The following is a 25945-nucleotide window of genomic DNA, read 5'->3' on the forward strand; positions in this document are numbered from 1 at the left end:
TGGAAAACTAAACAAAAATAGCAAAAAATAATAAATTAAATTAAAAAATAACTGCAAAAAGGAACAAAAACAAATACAGGTATGACAAAACAAATCATAGAGAAGGCAACAAAATCTAAACAAATTAGGGGGGAAATGGAAAAGCAAACTATTAAAAAGAAACTATTTTAAAAAACAACGAATTAAAAAAAATGATAAAAAAGCAAGAGACAAAAACAAAATTACTAGAAAACTTAACAAAAACAAGCCAGCAATGACAAAAAAATAAACAAACAGAAAAAACAACAAAAGGAAGAAAAAACAAACATGACAAAATAAAAAATACAAAAGTAAATAAATAAATGAGGAAAAAAAAGAAAAAACAAACAAACCTAAAAAAATAAATAAAAATAAAACCCAAACAAAACAACCAGAAACCAAAAAAAAAAAAAGATAAGTCAACTAAACAAAAATAAGCAAGCAATAACAAAATAAAAATCTAACAGGAAAAAAAACAAATGACAAAATAAAAAATGCAAAAGTCAACAAAAAACTTTTAAAAAATTTAATGAGGAAAATGTAAAAATGTAAATGAAAAACCAAACAAACAAACCATATAAAAAATTAATAAAAAAAACAAAATAAAACCAACAAAACAAGAAGAGACAGAATGAATAGAAAACTAAATGAAAACTAAATAGAAGCAAAAGCAAAATTAAATTAAATTATTATTTTTTAAAAAGAACAAAAAAAAACTAATCTGACAAAACCTTCAAAACATTCCTAAAACAGCACATAGAAAACAATAAAAACAAGAGACAAAAGACAAAAAACTGAATGAATAGACAATTAAACAAAAATACAAAAGGCAACTTTAATAAAAATAATAAGAAAAAAGGAAACACAAACAAACCATCAAAAAAAATCTAAAAACAGCAAATAAAAAATAAAAACAACAAGAGACAAAAGACAAAAACTAAATGAATAAAAAACAAACAAAAATAGGTTAAATCTAAGACAAATAAACCCTAAAACTAAAAAACAACAATAAAAGAGACAAATATGACAAAATAAATCTACAAAACAACAAATTCAAATCAAACAAAAAAGCAACCAAACAAAACTTCACAGACAAAACAACCAAAACAATTCAAGAATGAAAAACAAAAAAAAAAAACAATTAGAAAACAAACAGACCTAATCAAAGCACTCAAACTGTCAGAAGTTTCATCAGCTTATAGACACTTATTTATCAGGGGTCGCCACAGCGGAATGAACCACCAACTATTCCGGCATATGTTTTATGCAGTGGATGCCCTTCCGGCCCATTCACACTTGCATTCACACTCATACACTACAGCCAATTTAGTTCATCAATTCTACTATAGTGCATGTGTTTGGACTGTTGGGGAAACCGGAGCACCTGGAGGAAACCCACAGCAACATGGGGAGAACATGCAAACCCCACACAGAAATGCCAACGGACCCAGACGGGACTCAAACCAGCGACCTTCTTGCTGTGAAACAACTGTGCCACCCACAAACTGAATAAAAAATATACATAAATAATGACTATGAAAGCATAAAATCGCACATACAGTATACAGTATACAGTGAGTGACCCGTTTAAGGTCATTCCTAAAATATCTGCGCACTTTTACATGTTATCATGATAAAATATGACAGCTGAGGCAGGCCTCACGAACAAACACTCAGCATGACGAGGCACTGAAAGAGCATGCAGCTGTGTGTGTCGCTTGTGTTCTGCATGAGGAAAAGCATCAGAAGCTCATCAGCGTTTCAGACACGTTCAGCACAAACACACTTCAGGCAGATCTCAGCTCATGTAAACCGGCAACACGACCGTAATAGGAGCATTTCTGGATGCAGACGGGCTTAAATGTGTGTGCGCAGTACGATGTCTATCATGGCAATATTTTTACATGAGCGTTTAAAATGCCTTACGGTTATGTAATTACTCTGGATGCACGAACACTGTGGTCTGATTGATGCTGTCTGTACTTGTGGCTTCCTCCAGCAGCAGATCTGCTCGTATCTGCTGATTATGGCTTATGCTGGTATTTAATTATGGTTTTATAATGCTCTGAGTATTTGCAAATGGTATCAGGGAATTCAGATGCTACTTGCTGTATATTGAGGAATTTAGAAAATGTTGCATGAACAAATAGATTTTGCAAGAATAAGTCCAAATTAAAAAGTATGTGAACAGTGTCAGGTACATTATTTCAAAAACATAATTAAATGTGCATAGTTATACAGAGAATTATTCATATTATTTATTAAATTACCCATTAATTGTATTTTATTAAGACTTACTCCCACCTCAACCCTCATGGGTCATATAAAAATATGAATTATTGTTGTACAGAGTCACAAAAATTTATTCATTCATTCATTTTCTTTTTAGCTTAGCCCCTTTATTAATCTGGGGTGGCCACAGTGGAATGAACCGCCAACTTTTCCAGCACATGTTTAATGTAGTGGATGCCCGTCCATCACTGGGAAACATCCATACACACTCATACACTACAGACGATTTAGCTTACCTAATTCACCTACATGGGTTTGGATTTGTCGAGGAAACCCACGCCAACATGGGAAGAACATGCAAACTCCTCACAGAAATGCGAATTGAGCAAGCCGGGGCTCGAACCAGCAACCTTATTGCTGTGAGGTGATTGTACTACCCACTGCGCCACTGTGCTGCCGTCACAAAAATTTTGCTATATTACCAAGTATCCATGGCTGTATCCCATCTGACTTTGCCAGCTTGTGCTTTGGTTACTCTGGCAGCAGCGAAGAAAACATCTACATCTGTTGTTATAGTCTATAAGTTTAAACTCTGACCAATCAGAGCCCACTGCCAAGTTCTAAGGGAGGGGCTTCATTAAACCAGGAAGACAACAGACCATTTTTTTTAGGAAAATGGGAACAGCGGTGTAAAATAAAGGTAAAGCTTTGGAAAAATAATGTGCAATAAACAAACAAATAAATAAAGAATAAATCAAATAAATAAATGAAATGAAGTAAAAAAGAAATTAAAAATATATATTAAAATAAAATAAAATAAAAACATTTATAAATTAAATTCAAAGTAAAATAAAACATTTAAATTACATTTAATTAAAAAATTATATTAAAAAAAATAATAATAATAATAGTAATAATAATAAAAAAATTATATAAATAAAATAAAAAATATATAAAAAATAAAATAAAATAAAATAAAATAAAATAAAATAAAATAAAGAGCACACCCACACAATCGAGCCAACAAAATTTAAGTTGCTGATATAATTAACTATTCTGTTTTCAGACCAGTTTCATGCTCAAGCAGAAACTGTCCACACTAAAGGAAGATGAAAGAGACAAAATAATAATGGGACCTCTTTAAAGTTAATTGTATTTTTTCACCATTGTACACACACCCAACAAAAACAATACACCGTGAACCCTCTGTGAAAAGCTTATACACTCTAAAAAAAAATGCTGGGTCGTCGTAACCCAACGGTAGGTCAAATGCAATGAAAAAAAAATGTTTAGCAGCTTGTTCAAACTTTAAAATGAGCTGAACGACACAAATCTTGAGATTTTTCTGGAGACAATGAAATTTTTTATTATTTTTTCATCACCGCTGATTTAGAAGTTCATTCATTCATTCATTCATTTTCTTTCCAGCTTATTCCCTTTATTAATCTGGGGTCGCCACAGCAGAATGAACCGCCAACTTATCCAGTATGTTTTGCGCAGCAGATGCCCTTCCAGCTGCAACCTATCACTGGGAAACATCCATACACACTCATTCACACACATACACTACTCACAATTTAGCTTAACCAATTCACCTGTACCACATGTTTTTTTGGGCTGTGGGGGAAACCACTCAGTGGAAACCCGCACCAACACAGGGAGAACATGCAAACTCCACACAGAAATGCCATCTGACCCAGCCGAGGCTCGAACCAGCAACCTTCTTGCAGTGAGGCGAACATGCTACCCACTGCGCCACCGTGCTGAATTATAAGTTTTAATAAATAAATAAATAAAAACAAGCGCACTTCCAGACTGCAGAATACTGACAATGTATATTCAAAACAAGAGGGGAGAAAAGTGTAGTATGTCGACGGTCATGTTGTGTTCCTCTCACTAAAAAAATATGCAGTTTTTTAATGCTATGCTTTTTTTATTGAGTCACAATTGTCTTGAATGCTTTAAGAAGAATAAAATAAGTAAATCAAGCATGAGTGTTGTAAGTCTAAACCATTATTGTAAAGCCCTATACTCCATCACTAATCTGTGGAATAAACCGAGTACCTGATTGATCTTAAATTCACCATAAACATGATATCCTGTCATCATTTATTCATCCTCACTGTATTACAAACACATTAGCCGGCATTTCCTCCAATAAAGAACAAAAGCAGAAGGCTACAGTACACTGTGTGATTTACAGTAGTGAATGACATGTCTGAATGTCTCTCCATTGGCAGCAGATTAGCCTTCATTGAGATCAAGTGAATCTCTCCTTGAATGTCTGGAGTGTTCGGATATATAAAGAGCTGAATTCCTGCTGTCTGCTGTGCTTGTGTGGACAGATGACTGAACAATACTGTAACTCTCAGACATCACACCCTTCTTCTCCACCGCTGAAAGACTGAGATAAACCATAAACACTCACAGATGGCTATGAGTCTATAAGACCCTTTTCACAAGATTGTTATGACACCTTTAACAGTCATCAGCATCTTAAATCCTTAAAAAAAATTATAATTAGATTTTTTTTAAATGTATGATGTTTATACAACAGTTCTGTCTGGTTGTTGAATCTGATTGGCTGATAGTTGTGTGATATTCTGCAATATCAGCACTCGTACAGCCTCTTCACTCTTGTGTATTACTCCGCCCAGACAGAGTGACAGCAGATTAATAAACTCACCACAGTTTGACAAATATGGTTGGACAAATAGCTGTTGGACAAAATAATGTACTTTTTATTAATTTTTAAGTCGAGAATGTAGTTGGTTAGACAGCAACTATGCAGTTTATTTATAAGGATAATGTCTATTTTAAATAGTGCTGTCAATCGATTAAAAAAATTAACAAATTAATCGCAGGATTAATCGCATTTAAAATACTGAAACTTGTAATTTTGGCTATGGACTGCAAATAAATGCCAAAACACAGGAATTGCAGATATGGAAAATGGAAAGTTATAATAATAAACTATAGAATATAAACTGTTGCACTCATTGTAAAGTTTTATTGCTGTGAGTTGAGAACATTAGTTATAGAGTAGAAACAATTTAGCTTAATCCTCCTTTACATTCATCCAGTTGCTAAGACTAGGAGTATCCCGCAAGTGCACAGAGATTCCCAAATGCCCGCAAATTAATGATAATTTCTTGCAAACCGGTCGTTAAATACCTTGCACACCGCTCTCCCCTGCATCCCTCCTAGCTCTTCAGGTACCCTGTCGTGCGCAACTCACCCCCACCGTCCTTCAGGTACGTCTCGCGTGCACATGCCCCTACTCAGATACGTCACTCACTCCACCTCTGACACCCCTCAACGGGCCTGACACAGACACAACGCGCTGCAGACGTTTTGGCCCCAACGGCCTTCCATACTGGAGCGACTCCCCTCAGATTCAACACGCATGATCACGTTCATCAAATTTGCTTAAACTAAGCGTCCTAAAGTATTACTGTATTTCACAAGGATTCTGACACAACAACGTGAAGCATACGCTTTCATTGCGTATAATGAGGAAACACGCGAAACTTGGAGGGCTCATGCTGAAAGGCAGAGTAATGTCCTGTCTTTGACAGCTCGCGACTTCACCGGAGACTTTCTGAGTACATTAACATAAGACACCAATACTCCGATTTTAATATGATTAAGATAATACTCCTATTAAAATTCTACCGTGTAGCCTAAGCAGTGACTTTATTACCTTAAAGGAACACCGAGTCACTAAATGCGGAGGATTTTCTTTCTGTTCCCCATGCGGTATCAACTTACAACAAAAGTCGAAAGTTAAAAATGAAACAACCGAAATTGCATGAAACTCTGGAGAGCCTGGTGATGCGACTAATTGTTTTATACTGAAACTTGCCTTCAAAAAGTACTTTCTTGGTCTTATCCACATTTATTGCATGTTGAACACACGTCCACCACAACAGGAAGTAAAAAAACCTGCAACTGCGTTAAATTTTTTTAACGTGTTAATTATTTAAAATTAATCGCATGCGTTAACGCACTAATTTTGACAGCGCTAATTGTAAATATTTAGAATTTTGGAGCTTCAGCGCGTCAGCGGCTATCAGCCTGTCATACTGAGCAGAGCAAAGACAGTTGATGTTTCGCCACAAGATGGCGTCAGAGACTGCATAATAAGTCCTTATTGGAGAAAAACTGCATGAACAAATCATTACAAAACAGGTAAGTGACTTTCTAAGTCGATCTCTCTCTCTTTTGTATGTTGTAGTGCTGTATTTATACCACAGTAATCTTGTAGTGTTTGCTTTGCTCTGGCTTTTTGGGGGTCAATTTTTGTGATATTCCAACTGCAGCAGAGAAATACAGGGAAATGTCTCTAGACTCTGTTTAACTGTGTTAGATTTTCTTTCTTATGCACATGATTATGCAGTTGAACTGTTGTACAAATGCAATATCACACTTGTAGCAGTGCGACTTGGCTGTATATCGGCATTGCTAGGGCACTAAAGCAATTGTCCTGCAGCCTTGATCCAACACACACCTCAACTCACACTCATAACTGTGTTCATGTTTTACGGTCATGCTTTAAAAAACAAATAACCCGCTCAATTTTGTTGATTAATATCCATAATAATGCTTCACAGCAGTCCCACAAAATCCTTTAACATTTGTCACTCGAGGACACTCGATTAACCTGTCAGAAAAATCTGGTAACAGGGAATGAGCTTTTCACAGTGCCTGGTAAAAAAATTGAATTGGGAGTAAGCCTTAATCTCTGTTAACTGAATATCTGAGACTGAATAGTTTTTACTTTGTCACTCGCAATGCATCATGGGATTGTAGTTCTTTCCCTTACTACTATAGAAAAGACTACAATGAATGCAGAAAATAACACAAAGGCAATAACAGAAGACCAAAAAGTCAAGACTTCTGTAATTCAGCGAGTCCACTTTCGTCTGACTTCTGGTCTGGACACGTTCAGTTGCACAAATGTAACGACACAAACCAGTAAAACTTTTTCACCGTCATGATCTCACACATTGATTTAACGTGAGTGTGTGTGTGTGTGTGTGTGTGTGTGTGTGTGTGTGTAAAGTGCTCCTTGAAGACAGATCAAAGTTTTTAATCCGGTTATTAGTCATTCCACGTAATAAACAGCAGCTCTTGTGATAAGCATACCGTGCCCTCCCTCATGCACGCTCATACAAGCAGAGCCAGCTCCCGATGGTGTGTTCAGCAGAATTTCACAATCACAACAAAAACAGTGGCTGTAAAATGCCTTTGGATGCGAACATAAGTCACACTTGAAAATGTCATCGCACATCCACTGAGATCCAGATATCAAAGCAAGAAATGACTGCTTCTGTGAGCAACATGTGTGTGTGCATCTGTGTGTCACTTTTCCAGCTCACTACAAAGGCAAAAGAAGGATTTCCGATCTGAAGGTCAAAGTTCATCTGCAATTACTGCATTACTGACTTCCAGATGTGTGCGAGCCTTATAAACTCAGTGTATGGTTGTGTGTGTTTAATTACAGCCGTATGACCAGGGCCAGACGGAATCTGCGGACGTTTTTTGCTCTTTCCATAGAGAATTTTGGTAAAAATCTGCGGATTTCTGCGAAATTATTTTGGAAGTTTCCAGCGGAGTATGACTAAAACCTTAAAATATTAAATAAAGAGTAATAAATTACTGAATAAAAACTGAATATGTTCAGATTTACACATTTACTCAAGTAAATAAACAGAATTAATAATGGGCTGAAAATCTGCAGAAATCTGCGGAATTCTGCGGAAAATCTGAGGAAAATCTGAGGAAAATCTGCGGAATTCTGTGGAAAATCTGCAGAAATCTGCGTAATTCTGCGGAAAATCTGCGGAATTCTGTGGAAAATCTGCGGAAAATCTGATGAATTCTGCGGAAAATCTGAGGAAAATCTGCGGAATTCTACAGAAAATCTGAGGAAAATCTGTGGAATTCTGAGGAAAATCTGCGTAATTCTGCGGAAAATCTAAAAATAAATCTGCGGAAAATCTGAGGAAAATCTGCATATTTCTGCGGAAAATCTGAGAAAAATCTGCAGAATTCTGTGGAAAATCTGAGGAAAATCTGCGTAATTCTGCGGAAAATCTAAAAATAAATCTGCGGAATTCTGCGGAAAATCTAAAAATAAATCTGCGGAATTCTGCGGAAAATCTAAAAATAAACCTGCGGAATTCTGCGGAAAATCTGAGGAAAATCTGCGGAATTCTGCGCACGCAGATTCCATGTGGACCTACGTATGACCTCATGTGTGTGTGTGTGTTTGTTAACGGAGATAAACAGAGGCTCGCAAAATTCAAAGCAACACAAATAAAGTCGTTCGAGTCACAATCAGCAGCTATAGGGTATATGCCGAGCTAGTGTTGTTCCCATGCTGATAAACTTCCGGTGACCTGTTATTGTGAGTTTTTTTTTTCCATTTTATACGGTTCCTTTTACAGCATCGATGTTGTAATGTCATTAAAATACAATCAAGTAAATAGACTTTGGCATTCATTTAGTTGCTCAAGCGTCAAACGAGACAAAGCTTTTACTCACAAGCACCCGTCAGAATCGGCAGGCTAGCGCAGAAGCTCCATTGAATATGCTGGGGTAAAATAAATGCTCATATTATAAAGACATTTATAAGGGAAAAATGTAATTTAATGCAGTGCTTTTTGTGCAATCTGAGACCCACTTTATATTGGATATCACTCAGCCTGTGGAGATTGCTGATTTTAAAGAAAACAGACCTTAAACGCGCTGATTTTGCAATGGCATTCAGTTCACCGGAGGCGGTTGACCCCGGTTAATGGCAAATTAAAAGTCCTATTAGCATACTTTGGCATATACCCCATTCTCAATTATTGCTGCAGCACCCACGATTCATAAGCAGTACATAGAGATTAATTTTCCTTCATCTTAGTCCCTTATTTATAGGGATGGTATCGTTAAGGTGTTACCGGTATTACTACTTTTATCGATACCACTTAATCGGTTTGGTACTTTAACGGTTCTCTTATCCGTACTTTTTGTAGTATGAATAAAACAAAAAACAGAATTAACAACACTTTATTTTATTATTACGTTTTTAATGTAAAAAAAAACTAAACCAATAATTGTAAAACAAATAAATAAAATTTATCCTGTTATAGGATGTACAATGGTTTAAAGGAACATGGCTCTCAGTTTTTAACCATTCTTCTGGAGAAAAATCCTATCAAATGTTTGCCTTCTCTGGCATAACTCGGGATCTGTCTTGGTTTATTGTGCTCCCTGCAGTTGAAAATACCCTCTTTAAGTTGCAAAATGCAGTTAAACAATCAGATAATGTTTATGATTTCTCATTAACGCATTCACATACATGAGTTAACAGTGATTTAGGAGTTTTGGAGCATCTTGCAATGTAAAAACAAGCTGTATTTTTTAAATAATTTCTTAATAAGCATAGTTTATTATTAGGCTATTCTTAGGCTATGTTGGTAAATACTGCTTATGTAAAAGCATTTTTATTGTTTAAGTTTTATTTAGGCTAGTGTTTTTTAACTATTAATATGATTGAACGCTGGCATAACGATGTGGATGATGTAACCTTACTGTTATTAGCTAGGCAGTGAAACACGTTTGCTTACTTTTCATTGCAGTTAATGCACTTTTGAAAGACACTTTCACTTTGCCAGATTGCTAGCAATTCCACTTATATAAGAAAACAACTTGTTGCGTTTGTTGCAACAGGCATTGTCGCTGTCCACTCTGGAAATTCAACCCGTTTGGTTCACTCCAGAAGCTTACGAGCTGTGTGAGCACGAGTCTGTCGCTAGCGAGCCTCCGCTGAGTGCGTGGCGTGCGCACAGCCAAGAACTGTGAAAGCCGGAAACACAAGCATTTCTCATGCGAGATGGTGCAGATGAATATCAAATATCGTAAATTATAAAAGGTTGGCCAGTTAAATGATGCTGCTGTTAGTAATGTTTATCCAGCTATAATTCTCCAGTGCCGATAGCAAAACCGTTAACGTCAGAGCTTATCGATACTGATTAATGTTGCACTGATACCGATAAAATACAGAGTTTCGGTACCCATCCCTATTTATTTATCAGGGGTGGCCACAGTGGAATGAACCGCCAACTATTCCAACAGATGTTTTACATTTTACACATGTGTTTTACACATTTTGCATCAGCAAAAACGATTAAGGTCATGTCTATCTGTTTTGCGATGAGTCCATATATTGATTATAGTAATCACAATACCGTGAAACCGTGACATTTCTATCCATGGTTATCACAGCGTCAGAATCCACACCTAGAGGTAACTGAACTTTTGCGAACAACCCAAAACAAATAAATAATTTCCCGTCCAGTCCTGCATCAGCCTCTTCTCCTACACTGGATTTATAAAGACTCCAGAGATGCTCAATGCAGCGGCTGCAGACAAGGAGGAAACGTTTGGCCATCTTAAAGAAAGAAGAAGCCTGTTTATTAGTGCTATTGATGAAGAGCTCTAGTTCACATCTCAGGATAGAGCACAGCCGTGTCAAACTCGCGCTTACACAGCAAAGCAGAGCTCCAGACCGTCATCCTGAGCCATGGAGGAAACGCAAAGATCTCCGCTGGGAAAACCTGCTCGGGTCTGGATCAATGAGACGCCGCCGTGCTTCTGCTGAGCCAGAGATTCAGGGTGTGTCTGCTCTCAACAAGACAAGCATGGATGTGTGTGTGTGTGTGTGGTTGTCACATGTAGTATTTCCAAGTCTGCAAGGACACCCTAATAAAAGCAATGAAAAGCATGTTCGTCATTGAGTGTTTAGTTTTCAAGGTGATGGAGCTGGAGTTTCATACTCTGCTATAGTCATGTGTCTTCGTTGCTAAATACATGTATATACACAAAAATTCGATTTACTGTCTTTAAAGGGATATTGTAGTTCACCCAAAAATTAAAACTCTGTCCCAATTTATTCTCCCTTCACTTGTTCCAAATCGGTTTCAGTTTCTTTCCTGTTTGAAGAAAGCTGGAAACCTGTAACCATTGACTTCCATAGTATTTGCAGAAAGTCAATGGTTACTGTTTTTCAGCTTTCTCCAAAATATCACCTTTTGTGTTCAACAGAGGAAAGAAACTTATAAACACTGACGTCTGCTGTTTATTCAAACTATTTATTTAAAATGAGCCGAAACAACTCAATTCTTCAGTTTTTACTTAATTATGTTCAATCCAGTTAAATTAGGTTAACTTAATTATGTTATGTTGTTCCAACTCAAATCGATTGTGTGGAAGCCAGCATATTTTTTTAAACAGTGAAGGTCAGTGAACCACAGAGTGAATACATGCTTATTTTTGTATAAACTATCGCCTTTAAAAGATGTCTTGCAAACAAATACATTTAAAAACAAGAGAGAATCCATCCAATCAATTCACAAGTATATTCAAATCTGCGCTCTGTGAAAGAGAAATCCTGGCACTTACTAGAGCTGGTTCACCGAGGCCTGCGGAACAGAAGTGCTCGGACGTGATGCCAATGTTAACAGCAGATTGTTGAGATCTGGGCAGGAATACTAGCACTGATGCCAACTCGAGACACGCAGGAACCTAATGCCCCTTTAAAAACAATCTCAACACAACGACTGACAAGAAAAAAAGATCTGATAATTAAACAGCTATTCATCTGGAACACAGACGAGTTTATCTACCGCCCTCAAACTTCAGCAGTCCAATAATGCTAGAGTCCAACTCCACTGGCAAAACTTTCTCAAAGCTTCTCAATCGCTAAACTAAGACGTGGATAAACCTTTCTGCTCACAAGCTTGAGCCAAAATCAACAATGCAATGCATTGAAGTTCTTAAACCAAATCCTGAATCAAGTGGAGTGCAGAACTTTTTAAAGATTTTAAAGTCAACACATGACTAAATACAGTGGTCCCTTGCTATAACGCAGTTCACTAATAATCAGCTATACCCAGGCGAAAAAAATCTATAATTAAATGCAATTAAAATACCCGCAAATACATTTTTAGTACATTGTTATTTTTTTGTGTAAAATAAAAGTTTGATGCTAAGGTTTACGATTGTGTTTTTCTCCCTGACCCAATGATAGCAATTTTTGGCTGGTCAGATTTTCTTGAGACTCTCAACCGAAATGTACGCTTAGCTAAATCATAGCTAAAAAAAATTATCCTTTGCTTTTGGAAAACAAAATGTCAGGCCTCTTTTTTCTGCTTGGCTTCTCGGACTCACCTCCACTATACATTTGGAAAGAATAAGATATACCACCTCTGGGAACTCTACAAAATTTGATAAAATGTGGGATCCAGTCTTTCTTTTTCTGCAACACCATAAAGACTGAGTGTATTTCTGTAATTTCTGAAGATTTGTAAGGTTTTTTTTTTTCTCTACATTCATTGCCGTCTTTTTGTAGGTCATATATGTTTTGTATGTCATCATTTTCTCTTGTTTCTTGCTTTATTTTACATTTTGCACAGATTATTGTCTCATGATGGGTTTGTCTGTCTGTTCTTTGTTTTTCTGTCTGCAAAAATTATATATAAAAAAAAAATCAAAAAATAAATAAATAAAAGTTTGATGGTTTTGCGCTATAAATATACTAATTAAATGTATGTTTATACTTCACTAGAACTTTAGTACACTTGACAAAAGTATACTAAATACCAGTAATACTTAAATAAATGTTTAGTGTACAGTACACTACAGAAAAAACATCCAAAAGACTTTTATTAGTGTTTTTCAAAAGTGAGCTTTAAATGCTTTAAACATTAGTTGATTTTTAGTACACTGTTTACATACTAATCCTAAGTTTAAAATAAGTTAATATATAAAAAATATATTAGTAATGTATTGTAGTAGAAGTACATTTTCCCAAACGTTGTACTTAAGTATGTGAATGCACTATTATCACTAACACTTAAATAGATTTTGAGTGTGGTAATTTTAAGTTTACATTAATTTGACTTTATTAAAAACCTATTAGTAATGTATTGTAGTAGAAGAACATTTTCCCAAAATGTCTTTACATTTGATATATGTGCTGTAATGTTGCATCTTATTTATATTTTTGTGTTCTCAGTTTTTGTTCCCTCCCATAAGGTATTTTTGGACTTGTGGTTTATTGCACAGAAAGATTAAAGTGTTTTGATGAAGCACAGATGCTGTTTTCTTTGTACACACAGTCTCCCTTCAAAATATATTCTTTAAATAAATGTTTAGTATGTTAAAAGCACATTTTAGATCAGCTTCATGGTGTCTCATAATAGCACAGTTGAGTACACTTAGATGTACCTAAGTTTATCTTAAAATGTACTTAATACAAATTTTTAGTATATTAGATACAAAATTAGTTTGGGAAAATAGAGCACTTTTAATACAGTATTTAGCACACTTTTTTACAAATTGTATATTCTTTTAATATATTACTATTATACTTTAAATTAGTCACAAATATATTTATAAATGTTTAAAAGTAGAGTTCAAGTGTATTTCTAGTTGTAACTAAATATTTATATTTTTAAAACACAGATATAGTATGTTAAAAGCACATTTTAGTTCAGTTTCAAAATAGTGTCTCAAAATAGCACAGTTGAGTACACTTATATGGGATTAAGTTTATCTTAACATGTACTTAATACTATCTTTTAGTACATTAAGTACAAAATTAGTGTGCGAAAAGAGCACTTTTAGTACATTACTGAAATGTGTAGTAAGTATACTTAAATAAAGTGCATTTTAGTGCACTTTTTTTTTACCTGGGTAGGTAACTTTAACTGTCCAGTTAACCAGTGGTAGCAGCTGTTTTCACCAGTGTACGCTGGCCAGGTCAGTTTTTGAACATGCATACCGGTCTACCAGCTGATTGAGAAACTCTTGAATTTTCCAACAGGAACTAGAACACATATTACTAATTCTTGATGACATCACACAGATCATTATAATGGCAAGCAGTGATTGTGTTTTATTGGTCACAACAGATGAATTTAGGAGTCAAACAATCACATAACCCGACACAGTGATCACAACAGCAGACAAGCAGAAGTCTGAACCCATCAGCAGTGGAAGAAAAGTTTAAAACAGGCAGAAAATAAGCAGATTAATTGTTCAATGGCTTTTCAAAAAGGTCTTCTGGATAACAAAGTTGCCCATTATTAAAATAATGAAAGAAATTAATCAAGCTGTTCAACAATTGTGAAAAACAAAGCACTTTATCAATGGAAAAAACACTCTAAATAGCAATTTGCTCATAAATTGAACACCACTATAGCTAGCTTGATCCCACACAAGCTCTGAACATGCGACTTGAAGTTTGCTAGTACCTTGTATACCAGCTAATGATCAGCTAAAAACCCTATTTAAGCTCCATTAACACCAGCTAACAATTGTTTTGACCAGCGTAAGGTGGTGAGACTGGATGTTTCAGCCTAGTAACTGATTAACCGGCTACACGGCTGAATTAAAAATAAATAAAATATGGAAATTTCGTCACATTTCCATGTCACACTACGACACCCTAAAGTTTTGGGTTCTTTGGCTCAATATCATAGAAGAACCAATTTAATTGCTATATGGAAGCTATTTTGGTTCTCCAACAGTATTTAAGAGTGGTTAAGGTGCCAAGCAGCACTACTTACCCTATAAATAAGTGTTTCCCGTATGATAATGAGCCACTTTTAGTGATATATAACACCTATATAATGCTATAAAGCACTCTGCTTGAAAATATAGTAGGTTCTAAGTATCACCTAAAGTATTTATAGGGGTTATAATTAGCATTGTTTGTTTTGTTTTTTCAGAGTAAACCATCTGTAAAATGGTTTCCAATACAAATACCTCTAAAACCATTACGAACATTAATTTTTAACCATTAAAACTTGAATATTTGATTGATTTGAAGTGTGTTTTGGCACATTTTCCATTAGGATTTATTGGTTTTAGACATCTCACTAACAGAATGCCAAAGCAATACCAGCATAGAGCCACAGGATGAATACAGTTCTATTAAAACCAATATAATTTCAACCATTACAAACCCATTTGAACACCTTGTTTATCACCTTTTTAGCATGGATAATCCTTATTTCCAGGTTTTTCTGACCATCAGATCCCTGTCAATCAACTCTGTGAAAGACTACAACCTATCTGCTAAGCCAGACAACTAATTATAATCCAAAACAATACAATATAAAGCATTAGAAAGGGATTGTAAAACAGATTAAATGGATAGTTTACTCAAAATGACAATTTACTCACTATTAACTTACCCTTAAGTGTGTTTTTTGTCTTGTAAAACACAAAATAAGTTATTTTAAAAATGTTAGAATCCTGTAACCACTGACTTTCATATAATAGTAAAAACAAATACTATATGGACGTCAATGGTTACAGATTTTCAGCATTTTTCAAAATATCTTCTTCTGGGTTCAACATAAGAAAGACTCGCAGTTTGACAAGTGAATGGTGACAGAATCTTTAAGCTGTGTTAAGTTAAAATTTACTCGCCCTCAAGTGTTTCCAAAACTATATAAGTTTATTTATTCTCTTGCACACTAAAGATATTGTAAAGAAAGCTGAAAACCTTAAACCATTTACTTTCAAACAAATACTTTGTAAGTCAATGGTTACAGGTTTTCAGATTTCTTTAATATTTTTCCTTGTATGTTCATCAGCAGAAAAAAAGTCAAACAGAGCTGAAACGATGAGTAAATGATGACAGAATGTTCATTTTTGAGTGAACTAACCCTTTAACACTGAGTAGGCTACATGAGTGTTTATCCAAGCTTCAAACTGAGCACACTTCCACAGTCCTCGCCCTCCATCCGAGCCTCTAAAACTTCTTCCAACACTCCCTGTTCCCTCACAAACGCTGTAATGCGTGTTTTAATAACACACGAGCGGTTATAACACAAACACAGTCCTTCTGGATGAGTTCTGAACCCGGACGCACTCGCGCGCGTGCCCGAAGTTGCAACAATTCTACCAAACAAGACGCAATGACGCAACAATCAGAAACGCAAATCTATAAACAAACATCTCAGTCACATTCTTCAGGAATACCGACGATATCTTCAGCCCTGCTCTTTCTTTCAATCTCTTTCTTCAGAAAAAGCGCCATGTTGAGAGCCTCGGTTGTCACGCTGTTAATAAAACAAACACTTCACTTACCTTGGCTATGGCTTTTTTGTAGCGCATTGTGGCTTGCTGGATAAGATTGTGTATTTTGATATTCCCATCCCCGCAGGGAACGACCACCCGGGTCCTGCCAAAGCATACTGTCACTTTCATATTCGCCCGATATTCCCGGAGACTCTGCACAGGGAAGCGCGTGAAGTGTGAACTCTTCGGGACTATTCAGCTTCAGAAAGCGACGGCCACATTGTATCCACACAGGTGAAGAACGCGGTAAATCCTCATGTCGAGCTCCTCAGGTGGGTCTGGACCACCTGTTCGGCTTGAGTGCGAGTGTTCGTCTCGACTGAAGTGACCGTGGGTTGGGCTTCAACACGCTCTGTCTGATCTGATCTGACTGACTGACTGAGACTCACCCTGACTCGTTCTCTCCCACACACACACACAAACGTTGACACACACACACATGGACACAGATAACCAACTAGCACTCTCGTTTATTCTTCTGTTTGTTTATTCCAGCAGTTAGTAGCATAGTAGTTTGACTACAGGATTTATTTACCACCACACACTCATAATACAAGATGAACAACAGCAAGTATTTCTACTAAATAATATAATGTTTTTGAACCACATTATAGTGAAGTCGTTTTAGTAATTCTAGTTGCTACTAGTGACAAATAAATGACCCAATACTGTAGTTTTTTTACAACTATAGGGTGTTTTAAACTACAATACACCAAAACACTTAAGTACACTACAGTATTAATTAGTTTATCAGTTCACTAGTATAGTATAGTATGGCATGATGAAGTATAGAACAGGGGTATCCAAACATTAGTTTAGCTCCAACCCTAATTAAACACACCTGAAGCTGTTAATCAAGCACTCACACTAGAAACGTCCGGGCAGGTGTGTTAAAGCAACAGCACTCTCATGTATTGCTTCTGTTTGCGGTTCCTAGCATAGTAGTTTGACTACATGATTTATTTACAACTAAAGCCTCAGTATAATATATTTTGAAACACATTGTAATGAAGTAGGTTTAGTAGTTCTAGTTGCTGCTAGTGACAAAAAAATGACCCAATACTGTAGTTTTCTACAACTGTAGTGTATATTATACTACAATACACCACTGACTACTGTAGTAAACAATCAAGTATACTACAGTATTAATTAGTTTATTCATTCATTTATTAATTTGCTTGTCGGCTTAGTCTCTTTATTAATTCGGGGGCGCCGCAGTGGAATGAACCGCCAACTTATCCAGCAAGTTTTTACGCATCGGATGCCCTTCCAGCCACAACCCATCTCTGGGAAACATCCACACACACATTCACACTCGCACACTACGGACAATTTAGCCTACCCAATTCACCTGTACCGCATGTGTTTGGACTGTGGGGGAAACCGGAGCACCCGGAGGAAACCCACGCGAACGCAGGGAGAAACTGCAAACTCCACACAGAAACGCCAACTGAGCCGAGGCTCAAACCAGCAACCTTCTTGCTGTGAGGCTACAGCACTACCTACTGCGCCACTGCTTCCCCCTTAATTAGTTTATCAGTTAACTAATATTATATTTTAGTATAGTATCTTAAAGTATAGTATAGTATAGTGTAGTATGGAATGGTATGCAGTGGCGTTGCGGACAGTCCCTGCTTCTGTTTGTTCATTCCAGCAGTTACTAGCATAGTAGTTTGACTACATGATTTATTTACTACTACAAACTGAAAATACAAGATGAAAAACATATTTTTAGTAAATAATATAATGTTTTTGAACCACATTATAGTGAAGTAGTTTTGGTGATACAATTTGTTACTAGTGACATAACCAAAATGACCCAACACTGTCGTTTTCTACAACTATAGAGTGTGTGTGTGTGTGTGTGTATATATATATAAATATATATATATATATATATATATATATATATATATATATATATATATATATATATATATATATATATATATATATATAAAATAGTATAGACCAGGGGTGTCTAAACTCAGTCCGGTGTCCTGGAAAGTTTAGCTTTAACTCTATTCAAGCACACCTAAGCACTTACTAGATATACTGGAAACCTCCGGGCAGGTGTGCTGAAGCAAGTTGCAGCTAAAGTTATCAGGACACCGACGCTTCAGGACCAAGTTTGGACACCCCTGCTATAGATCTTACTATAGTATGGTTTAAAAAAATTATAGAATAGCCTATATAATGGAAAAAAAATTATATATATATATATATATATATATATATATATATATATATATATATATATATATATATATATAAAATACTAATGTGTTTTTTAATTATACTATAGCAAAACTTGAATTAAACTTTTGTGATAATTCTATATAGTTGCTAATCAACTTATCAAAATGGACAATACTTAACCAGTGTTTCTCAACCATGTTCCTGAAGGACCTCGGACTCTGCACATTTACCATGTCTCTTTAACCAAACACACCTGATTCGTTGACACCCCTGCTATTTACTATAGTATAGTAGCCTATAGTATAGTATAGTAGCCTATAGTATAGTATAGTAGCCTATAGTATAGTATAGTATAGTATAGTATAGTATAGTATAGTATAGTATAGTATAGTATAGTATATAGACCAGAAGTGTCCAAACTTGGTCTGCAGTCCTGGAGAGTTTAGCTCCAAATCTATCCAAACACACCTAATCAAGCACTTACTAGATATACTAGAAACTTCCAGGCAGGCGTGTTAAAGCAAGCTGGAGCTAAACTCAGCAGGACACCGGCTCTCCAGGACGGAGTTTGGACACCCATAGTAAAACACTTTAAATAAACAGGTTGTGGTGATTCAATATAGTTGCTGTTCACCATTTCAAAGTGGACAATGCTTTAACACAGTGTTTCTCAACCACGTTCCTGAAGGACCAACAGCTCTGCACATTTTCTATTTCTCCTTAACCAAACACACCTGATTCAGATCATCAGCTCATTAGCTGATTAGACTGAAAGACCTGTAATGTGTGTGACAGACAAAGGAGACGTACAAAACATGCAGTGTTGGAGGTCCTCCAGAAACGTGGTTGAGAAACACTGGATTAGTTTATCAGTTCACTAACATAATTTTATTTATTATAATTTAATATATATCATAGTATAATAATGCAATAACAATAATATTCTAAACTGTGTGATATTTGTGAATTTTGGGGAAAAAAATCTATCAATAAAGTTGAAGTGAAAATAATAAAATGAAATTATTATCATAGTTAATTAAGTTTGCAAAAGAAATGAGGAAAATCGTAGGTAAATTAAGTAAATTCGTTTAAATGAAGTATAAGGAAAGCGAATGAAACAAACGTGGCAGCTGTTTCCATGGAGACAAACATCTGGACTGATGAGGGATTCCTGCCCAGCTGGCTGGAGTCTGTCTAGACACATAATGGAGCATCAAACCCACGTGCAGACACATATATTCAATATTCAGTCACTATTGAAAGAACAAACCCATATATCAGTGTAAATAATTAGACATCTTACTCTGCATACCAATAAACTCGCTCCCCAATTATTTCTACTTTTTTATAATGCATGACGCCCCCTTGTGGTGAAATTATTCAGTTCTTGTCCTGTAATCGCTTGTAATGAAGATATCTGACCTTCTTCAGCATGCAGTGACTTGGCATGTGTGAATCTGCGAAATGTCAGGCTTACGTAAGGTGATGTATATTGTAGGGGGATGTTTTTCTGATGACACACTCACTGTAGACATGTTGATCTGGTCAGACTTCTCCACGTGGCTCTCATTAGGCGTGAATAACCGCTGCTGAGAGAGATTTGCTTAGAGTGAATCCCAGGATAGCGAATCCCTGAAGCTCATCTGGAGGACCGGGAGTCACTTCAAAATACAATGAAGAAGCAGATAAAGTGTATTACCCCTGCTGAAAAATCCAGCTTCAACCAGCCTAGGCTGGTTGGCTGGTTGTAGCTGGTCGACCAGGCTGGTTTTAGAGGGGTTTTGGCCACGTCCAGGCAGGTTTTCAGCCATTTCCAGCCTGCTCTTAGCTGGTCAGGCTGGGAGATGACCAGCTAAAACCAGCTTGACCAGCCTAGCCAAGCTGGGAGTCCAGCCAAAACCAGCTATATCCAGCCTAAACCAGGCTGGTCAAGCTGGTTTTAGCTTGATTTGGCTGGTCATTTTCCAGCCTGACCAGTTAAGACCAGGCTGGAAATGGCTGGAAACCAGCCTGGAAATGGCCAAAACCCCTCTAAAACCAGCCTGGTTAACCAGCTAAAACCAGCCAACCAGCCTAGGCTGGTTTAAGCTGGATTTTTCAGCAGGGACTTCAATAGTTCATTCATTTTCCTTCAGCTTAGTCCCTGATTTATCAGAGGTTGCCACCGTGGAATGAACCGCCAGTTATTCCAGCATGTTTTACAGAGCGAATGCCCTTCCAGCTGCAACCCAATACTGGAAAACACCCATATACTCGTACACCACAGCCAATTTAGTTCATCAACTCCCCAATAGTGCATGTGTTTGGACTGTGGGGGAAACAGGAGCTCCCAGAGGAAACTCACGCTAACACGGGGAGAACATGCAAACTCCACACAGAAACACAACTGACACAGTCGGGACTCGAACCAGTAACCTTATTGCTGTGTAAAGTGTTACCAAAAAACATTTACTAAGGATGATGGAGCTGGAATGCGGCTCATTTCTGGGATTTTGCCATGGTATTGGCTTTTTAGACGTGTAATAAATTACAGATGACATTCGTGTAATGCTTCAACCACGCAAATAGGTGTCAGTCTAACATCCATCAATATTATACAACAAAATCATTGTGCAACTCGATGCATTTAAGCATGTAGACATGGCCAAGACGATCAAGTTCAAACTGAGCATCAGAATGGGGAAGAAAGGGGATTTAAGTGACTTTGAACGTGGCATGGTTGTTGGAGCCAGACGGGTTGCTCTGAGTATTTCAGAAACTGCTGATCTACTGGGATTTTCATGCACAACCATCTCTAGGGTTTACAGAGGATGGTTCGGAAATAAGGAAATATCTAGTGAGAGGCAGTTCTGTGGGCGCATATACCTGGTTGATGCCAGAGGAGAATGGCCAGACTGGTTCCAGCTGATAGAAAGGCAACAGAAACTCAAATAAGCACTCGTTACAACCGAGCTCTGCAGAAGAGCATCTCTGAACACACAACACGTCCAACCTTGAGGCGGATGGGCTACAGCAGCAGAAGAGCACACCGGGTGCCGCTCCTGTCAGCTAAGAACAGGAAACTGAGGCTACAATTCACACAGACTCACCAAAACTGCACAATAGAAGATTGGAGAAACGTTGCCTGCTCTGATGAGTCTCCATTTCTGCTCACACATTTGGGTCAGAATTTGGCATCAACAACATGAAAGCATGGATCCATCCTGCCTTGTATCAGTGGTTCAGGCTGGTGGTGGTGGTGTAATGGTGTGGGGGAGATTTTCTGCACACTTTGGGTCCATTAGTACCAACTGAGCATGGTGTCAACACTACAGCCTACCTGAGTATTGCTGCTGACCATGTCCATCCCTTTATGAGCACAGTGTCTCCATCTTCTGATGGCTACTTCCAGCAGGATAACGCAGCATGTCATAAAGCTCAATCATCTCAGACTGGTTTCTCGAACATGACAATGAGTTCACTGTACTCAAATGACCTCCACAGTCACCAGAGCTCAATCAAATAGAGCATTATTGTGGTGGAACGGGAGATTGGCATCATGGATGTGCAGCTCACAAATCTGCAGCAACCGTGTGATGCTATCATGTCAATAAGGAGCAAAATCTCTGAGGAATATTTTCAGTAGCTTGTTGAATCTCTGCCTTGAAGGATTAAGGCAGTTCTAAAGGCAAAAGGGGTCCAACAAGTAAAGTGGACGGTGAGTGTATAACAGCTAGCACATTCATAAGATACATATTACGTCTGCAATGCAATATGAGGGTGATTTCATAACAAAAACAAACTGATTTTTTTTTTTTACAATTAAGGGATGCTCATAAAGCCAAAACAATAAAAAAAAAAAAAAAAAAAACACAGGTCATCCAAGATGAAGGTGACCTTTTTTCTTCAGTACAAAATTAAAGAAGATTTTGAGCTGAATCTGTGGTGCTTGGTGATTCATATAATGGCAGTGAATGGTGACAGGTTTTTAAGATTAACCCTTGTGTGCTGTTGGGGATGTTTCTATCCACTCTGGGGTGATTTTTGAGGTTTAATTTGGCCTCAACTATCTCTGTGTTTCAGCAAATAGGATGGTTTTTGCTGACAAAACTTATTTTGACACATATTTTGGGAAATTACTTTGAATAGTTAAAACAAAACTCAACAATACACTATGCAATTTGGTTACCCTTTCATTATGTTGGGGGCTGTTTTTGCCCAATTGACTTCCATTGTAATCACATTTCTTTAATAGCAACTCATGACACCATATAATCAAGCATTCTCGATTGTTGCTGGTTTTCCCTGTTGTGAAGAGGTAAAACCTACCTTGGTATGCCTGAGAAAAATCAATATAAGCTTCTTAGCTCTCAGAACACAGTAAACACAGTAAGTGTATTAATGCACACTATAATCTGCATAGTATAGTACAAAACCTCTTCCCAACAGGGAGAACCACCAATAATAAATAATGCATGATTACATGGTATCAAGACTATGCTATTTAAAAAATGTGGTTATAATGGAAGTCAACGGGGAAAAAAAACAGCCACTAACATAACGAAAAGGTAGTCAGTTTGAACAGTACACATAAGAGTTAAAAGATAACAGCTTGGCTCACTAGAATAATCTTATCTAGCCGATAAAAGCTCTTTTGACTAACTGGAAGATCAAACTGGAATATTTTGGCACATTAAAAGAAAGATTGGGGAGTTATGGAGTCATAATTCGGGCACATTCAGATCAGAAACATAAAATCCACTATCCTTAAGCTTTGTCCGATTTATCAGGGTCACCACAGTGGAATGAACCACCAATTACTCTGGCATATGTTTTTTTTTATTGCCTTCCATCCACAAAAACACAAAATAATTTGTGTATATCTAATTAGCTGGTAAAGATGAAAAAATATACACTACCTGACTAAAGTCTTGTCGTCGATCCCAGTTCTAAGAGCAACTGGTGAAGGAAAAAGCATGGTTTGGGGTTACATTCAGTATGGGGAGAGATCTGCAGAGTGGACAGCAACATCAACAGCCTGAGGTATCAAGACATTTGTGCTGCCCATTACATTACAAACCACAGGAGAGGGACAATTCTCCAGCAGGATAGCGCTCCTTCTCATACTTCAGCTTCCACATCAAAGCAAAGAAGGTCAAGGTGCTCCAGGATTGGCCAGCCCAGTCACCAGACATGAACATTATTGAGCATGTCCGGGGTAAATGAAGGAGGAGGCGTTGAAGATGAATCTATCAACTTTTGGAGCCCTGCAAGAATGTTTTCTTTGCCATTCCAAATGACTTTATCAATGTAGGGTTTCTGCACATTTCACCAAGTTAAATTTAAAACATTTGTAAGACCATTATGAATGAAATTTAAGACTCATATAGGGCTAAAGGCTAAGGTATTTTTCAAATGGCCCAGATAAAAATAAATAAATAAAATAAAAAAAAACACTTATTTGCCCTATCAAAAAAGTTATTATTATTTAATACATTTAATACAATAATAAATAATTAAAATATTTAAGATATTTCTTAGCAGCATATTTTAATGTACTTTCTTTAAAATAATAATAAAAAAATGAACAAATGTTTTAAAAGTTTTAAAACCTACAGTTAAATAAGTCTATGCACAACAATCTGTCCAGGTCGGTGTCCTCAGCAGTAAACACACGGAGCACTTTTAAATACTATTGTAAGGAAAACAATTAATTCATTATGATAAAAAGAGTTAAAAATGACCATTTTAAATAAAAAGTTAAGAGTTTTCTTGAAATGGATTGTTGGTGACTGTATAGGATTTGGCCAGATTGGGTAGCAATACATGAACAAAGGAAGACTAAGACCTGCTTAGAAAAGATTTGATACAGACAGCACAATATTTAAGAAGATTTAAGACCTTTTTTAAGGCCTAAAATTTAGATTTTGAGATTTAAGACAATTTAGCACCTTGCGGACGCCCTGTAATCAGTGATTTGAGTCAGTGCAGAGATGTATGGATGCAGTCCTCCAAGCTCATGATGGAGTCAGACACAATATTCATTCTGTCTCCACTGCAGCAGGACTTTATATTCTATACTGGACATTATTTCTGTTCAGTGATGAGACTTTAGTCTAAGCAGAGTCAGACCTTACTGTCCTTGTTAAATAATTAAAAAAAGCATGATCATATTTATTTGGTAAAATAAGCGTAATCTAGAGGCCTTTGCCTTTCATATAGTCCACTTCTGATACCAAATGATCAACTAGAAGTCCACTTATTATTTGTTCTTCCTAAAACTTGGATAGGTGACAGGGACTTTTCACACAATTTTCTGACATACACCATGAAAACAGCCTCCGCTTATTCCAAATTTCCACTTAAAATGATCTTAAATATGATGTTTCAGACATGAATTCAGAAAAATGCTTTAAAATAAAATAAAATAAAAGACTACTCGTGATAAAGTCATCCTTCTTAAAACATTTACGAAAAAGTATGTTTTTTATTTGTTTATTTGACAAGCAGCAGAATCATGTTTGTCACCTCATATTTGTTTTTTGTGTTTTTTTCCCGTTTAATATCTTGAAAGTAAATGCAATTATCAGTATACCGGTTTTATTACAATATTTCCGTTTTTTTTTTTTTTTTTTACTTTGATACATTAAAAAAAATACACACAACAACTGCAATGTGAGAAAAGAAAGCGTGGTTGGATTTATCCGGCCGTTGACTTGGTTCGCTTCTATGTGATGCATTTCATTCGCTCGCTTTCTCTTGTACGGTTACGTCTAAAAATGTATAATCCTTTAACGCTCGACAGCTATAGGCATTTCTCTTTTCTCAAGACGCGCTCGGCGTGGCACTGGTGATGTAAACAGCTTAAAATCAGAAGAGGGAAGGATTGGGGTTTGTTTAATGACTGTCCAGCTACTCGGAGGCCCTTTTTTTTGAACAAAGATGGAGGCACAGAGTCCCGATTCAATCCGTTGGTTGAGTGCCGGAGCCGAAAATAAAACAAACGTTTACCGTTCTCGCTTTACGGCGCTTTTCTTTTGTCGTTTATTAAATTAATATGGTTTTATGCCACATAGCTGTACTCATCCGCAGAGCTCTGGCTTCGCTCGATGTACTGCTTGTCGATAAGAACTTCAATGCACTTCTTGATCATGCTGATACTTGGGTTGAATCTCGCTTTGGATTGGTTGATTACCTGAAAGCATAGAAAGCACACCAAGAAATTAATGGATGTCTGTATTTGGGATAACACACTGAAGGTGACCTATTATGCAAAAAACACTTTGATAAGGGGTTTAAACACAGTTCTGTGAATATAAGCAGCTTCTTTTTTGTAAAGAAGAAAGAAGTTTACATCAATATAAAAATA

The 25945-nt window shown here is 36.6% G+C and overlaps 2 protein-coding genes across 12 annotated transcripts in view; both read right to left on the reverse strand.

The window, feature by feature from the left end:
- The window catches only part of pard3aa (par-3 family cell polarity regulator alpha, a), a 647780-nt gene extending 631017 nt beyond the window's left edge, over positions 1 to 16763 (reverse strand). For all 9 annotated transcript variants that reach the window (XR_015524636.1, XR_015524633.1, XR_015524632.1 and 6 more), the window contains exon 1: positions 16408 to 16763. Coding sequence is in view for 4 of the 9 variants with exons in the window: in XM_087309010.1 (XP_087165136.1) it covers positions 16408 to 16527 (120 nt within the window). In the remaining 5 variants the exon portion in view is untranslated. The remainder of the gene's footprint in view (positions 1 to 16407) is intronic.
- Positions 16764 to 25029: 8266 nt separating this feature from the next.
- cul2 (cullin 2) overlaps positions 25030 to 25945 on the reverse strand; it is a 59783-nt gene continuing 58867 nt past the window's right edge. For all 3 annotated transcript variants that reach the window (XM_087309017.1, XM_087309018.1, XM_087309019.1), the window contains exon 21: positions 25030 to 25771. In XM_087309017.1, the coding sequence (XP_087165143.1) occupies positions 25640 to 25771 (132 nt within the window). In that variant the 3' untranslated portion in view covers positions 25030 to 25639. The remainder of the gene's footprint in view (positions 25772 to 25945) is intronic.

The sequence above is a fragment of the Danio rerio genome, chromosome 24, assembly GCF_052040795.2.
Source record: "Danio rerio strain M-AB ecotype USA chromosome 24, GRCz13ab, whole genome shotgun sequence".
Taxonomy (NCBI): domain Eukaryota; kingdom Metazoa; phylum Chordata; class Actinopteri; order Cypriniformes; family Danionidae; genus Danio; species Danio rerio.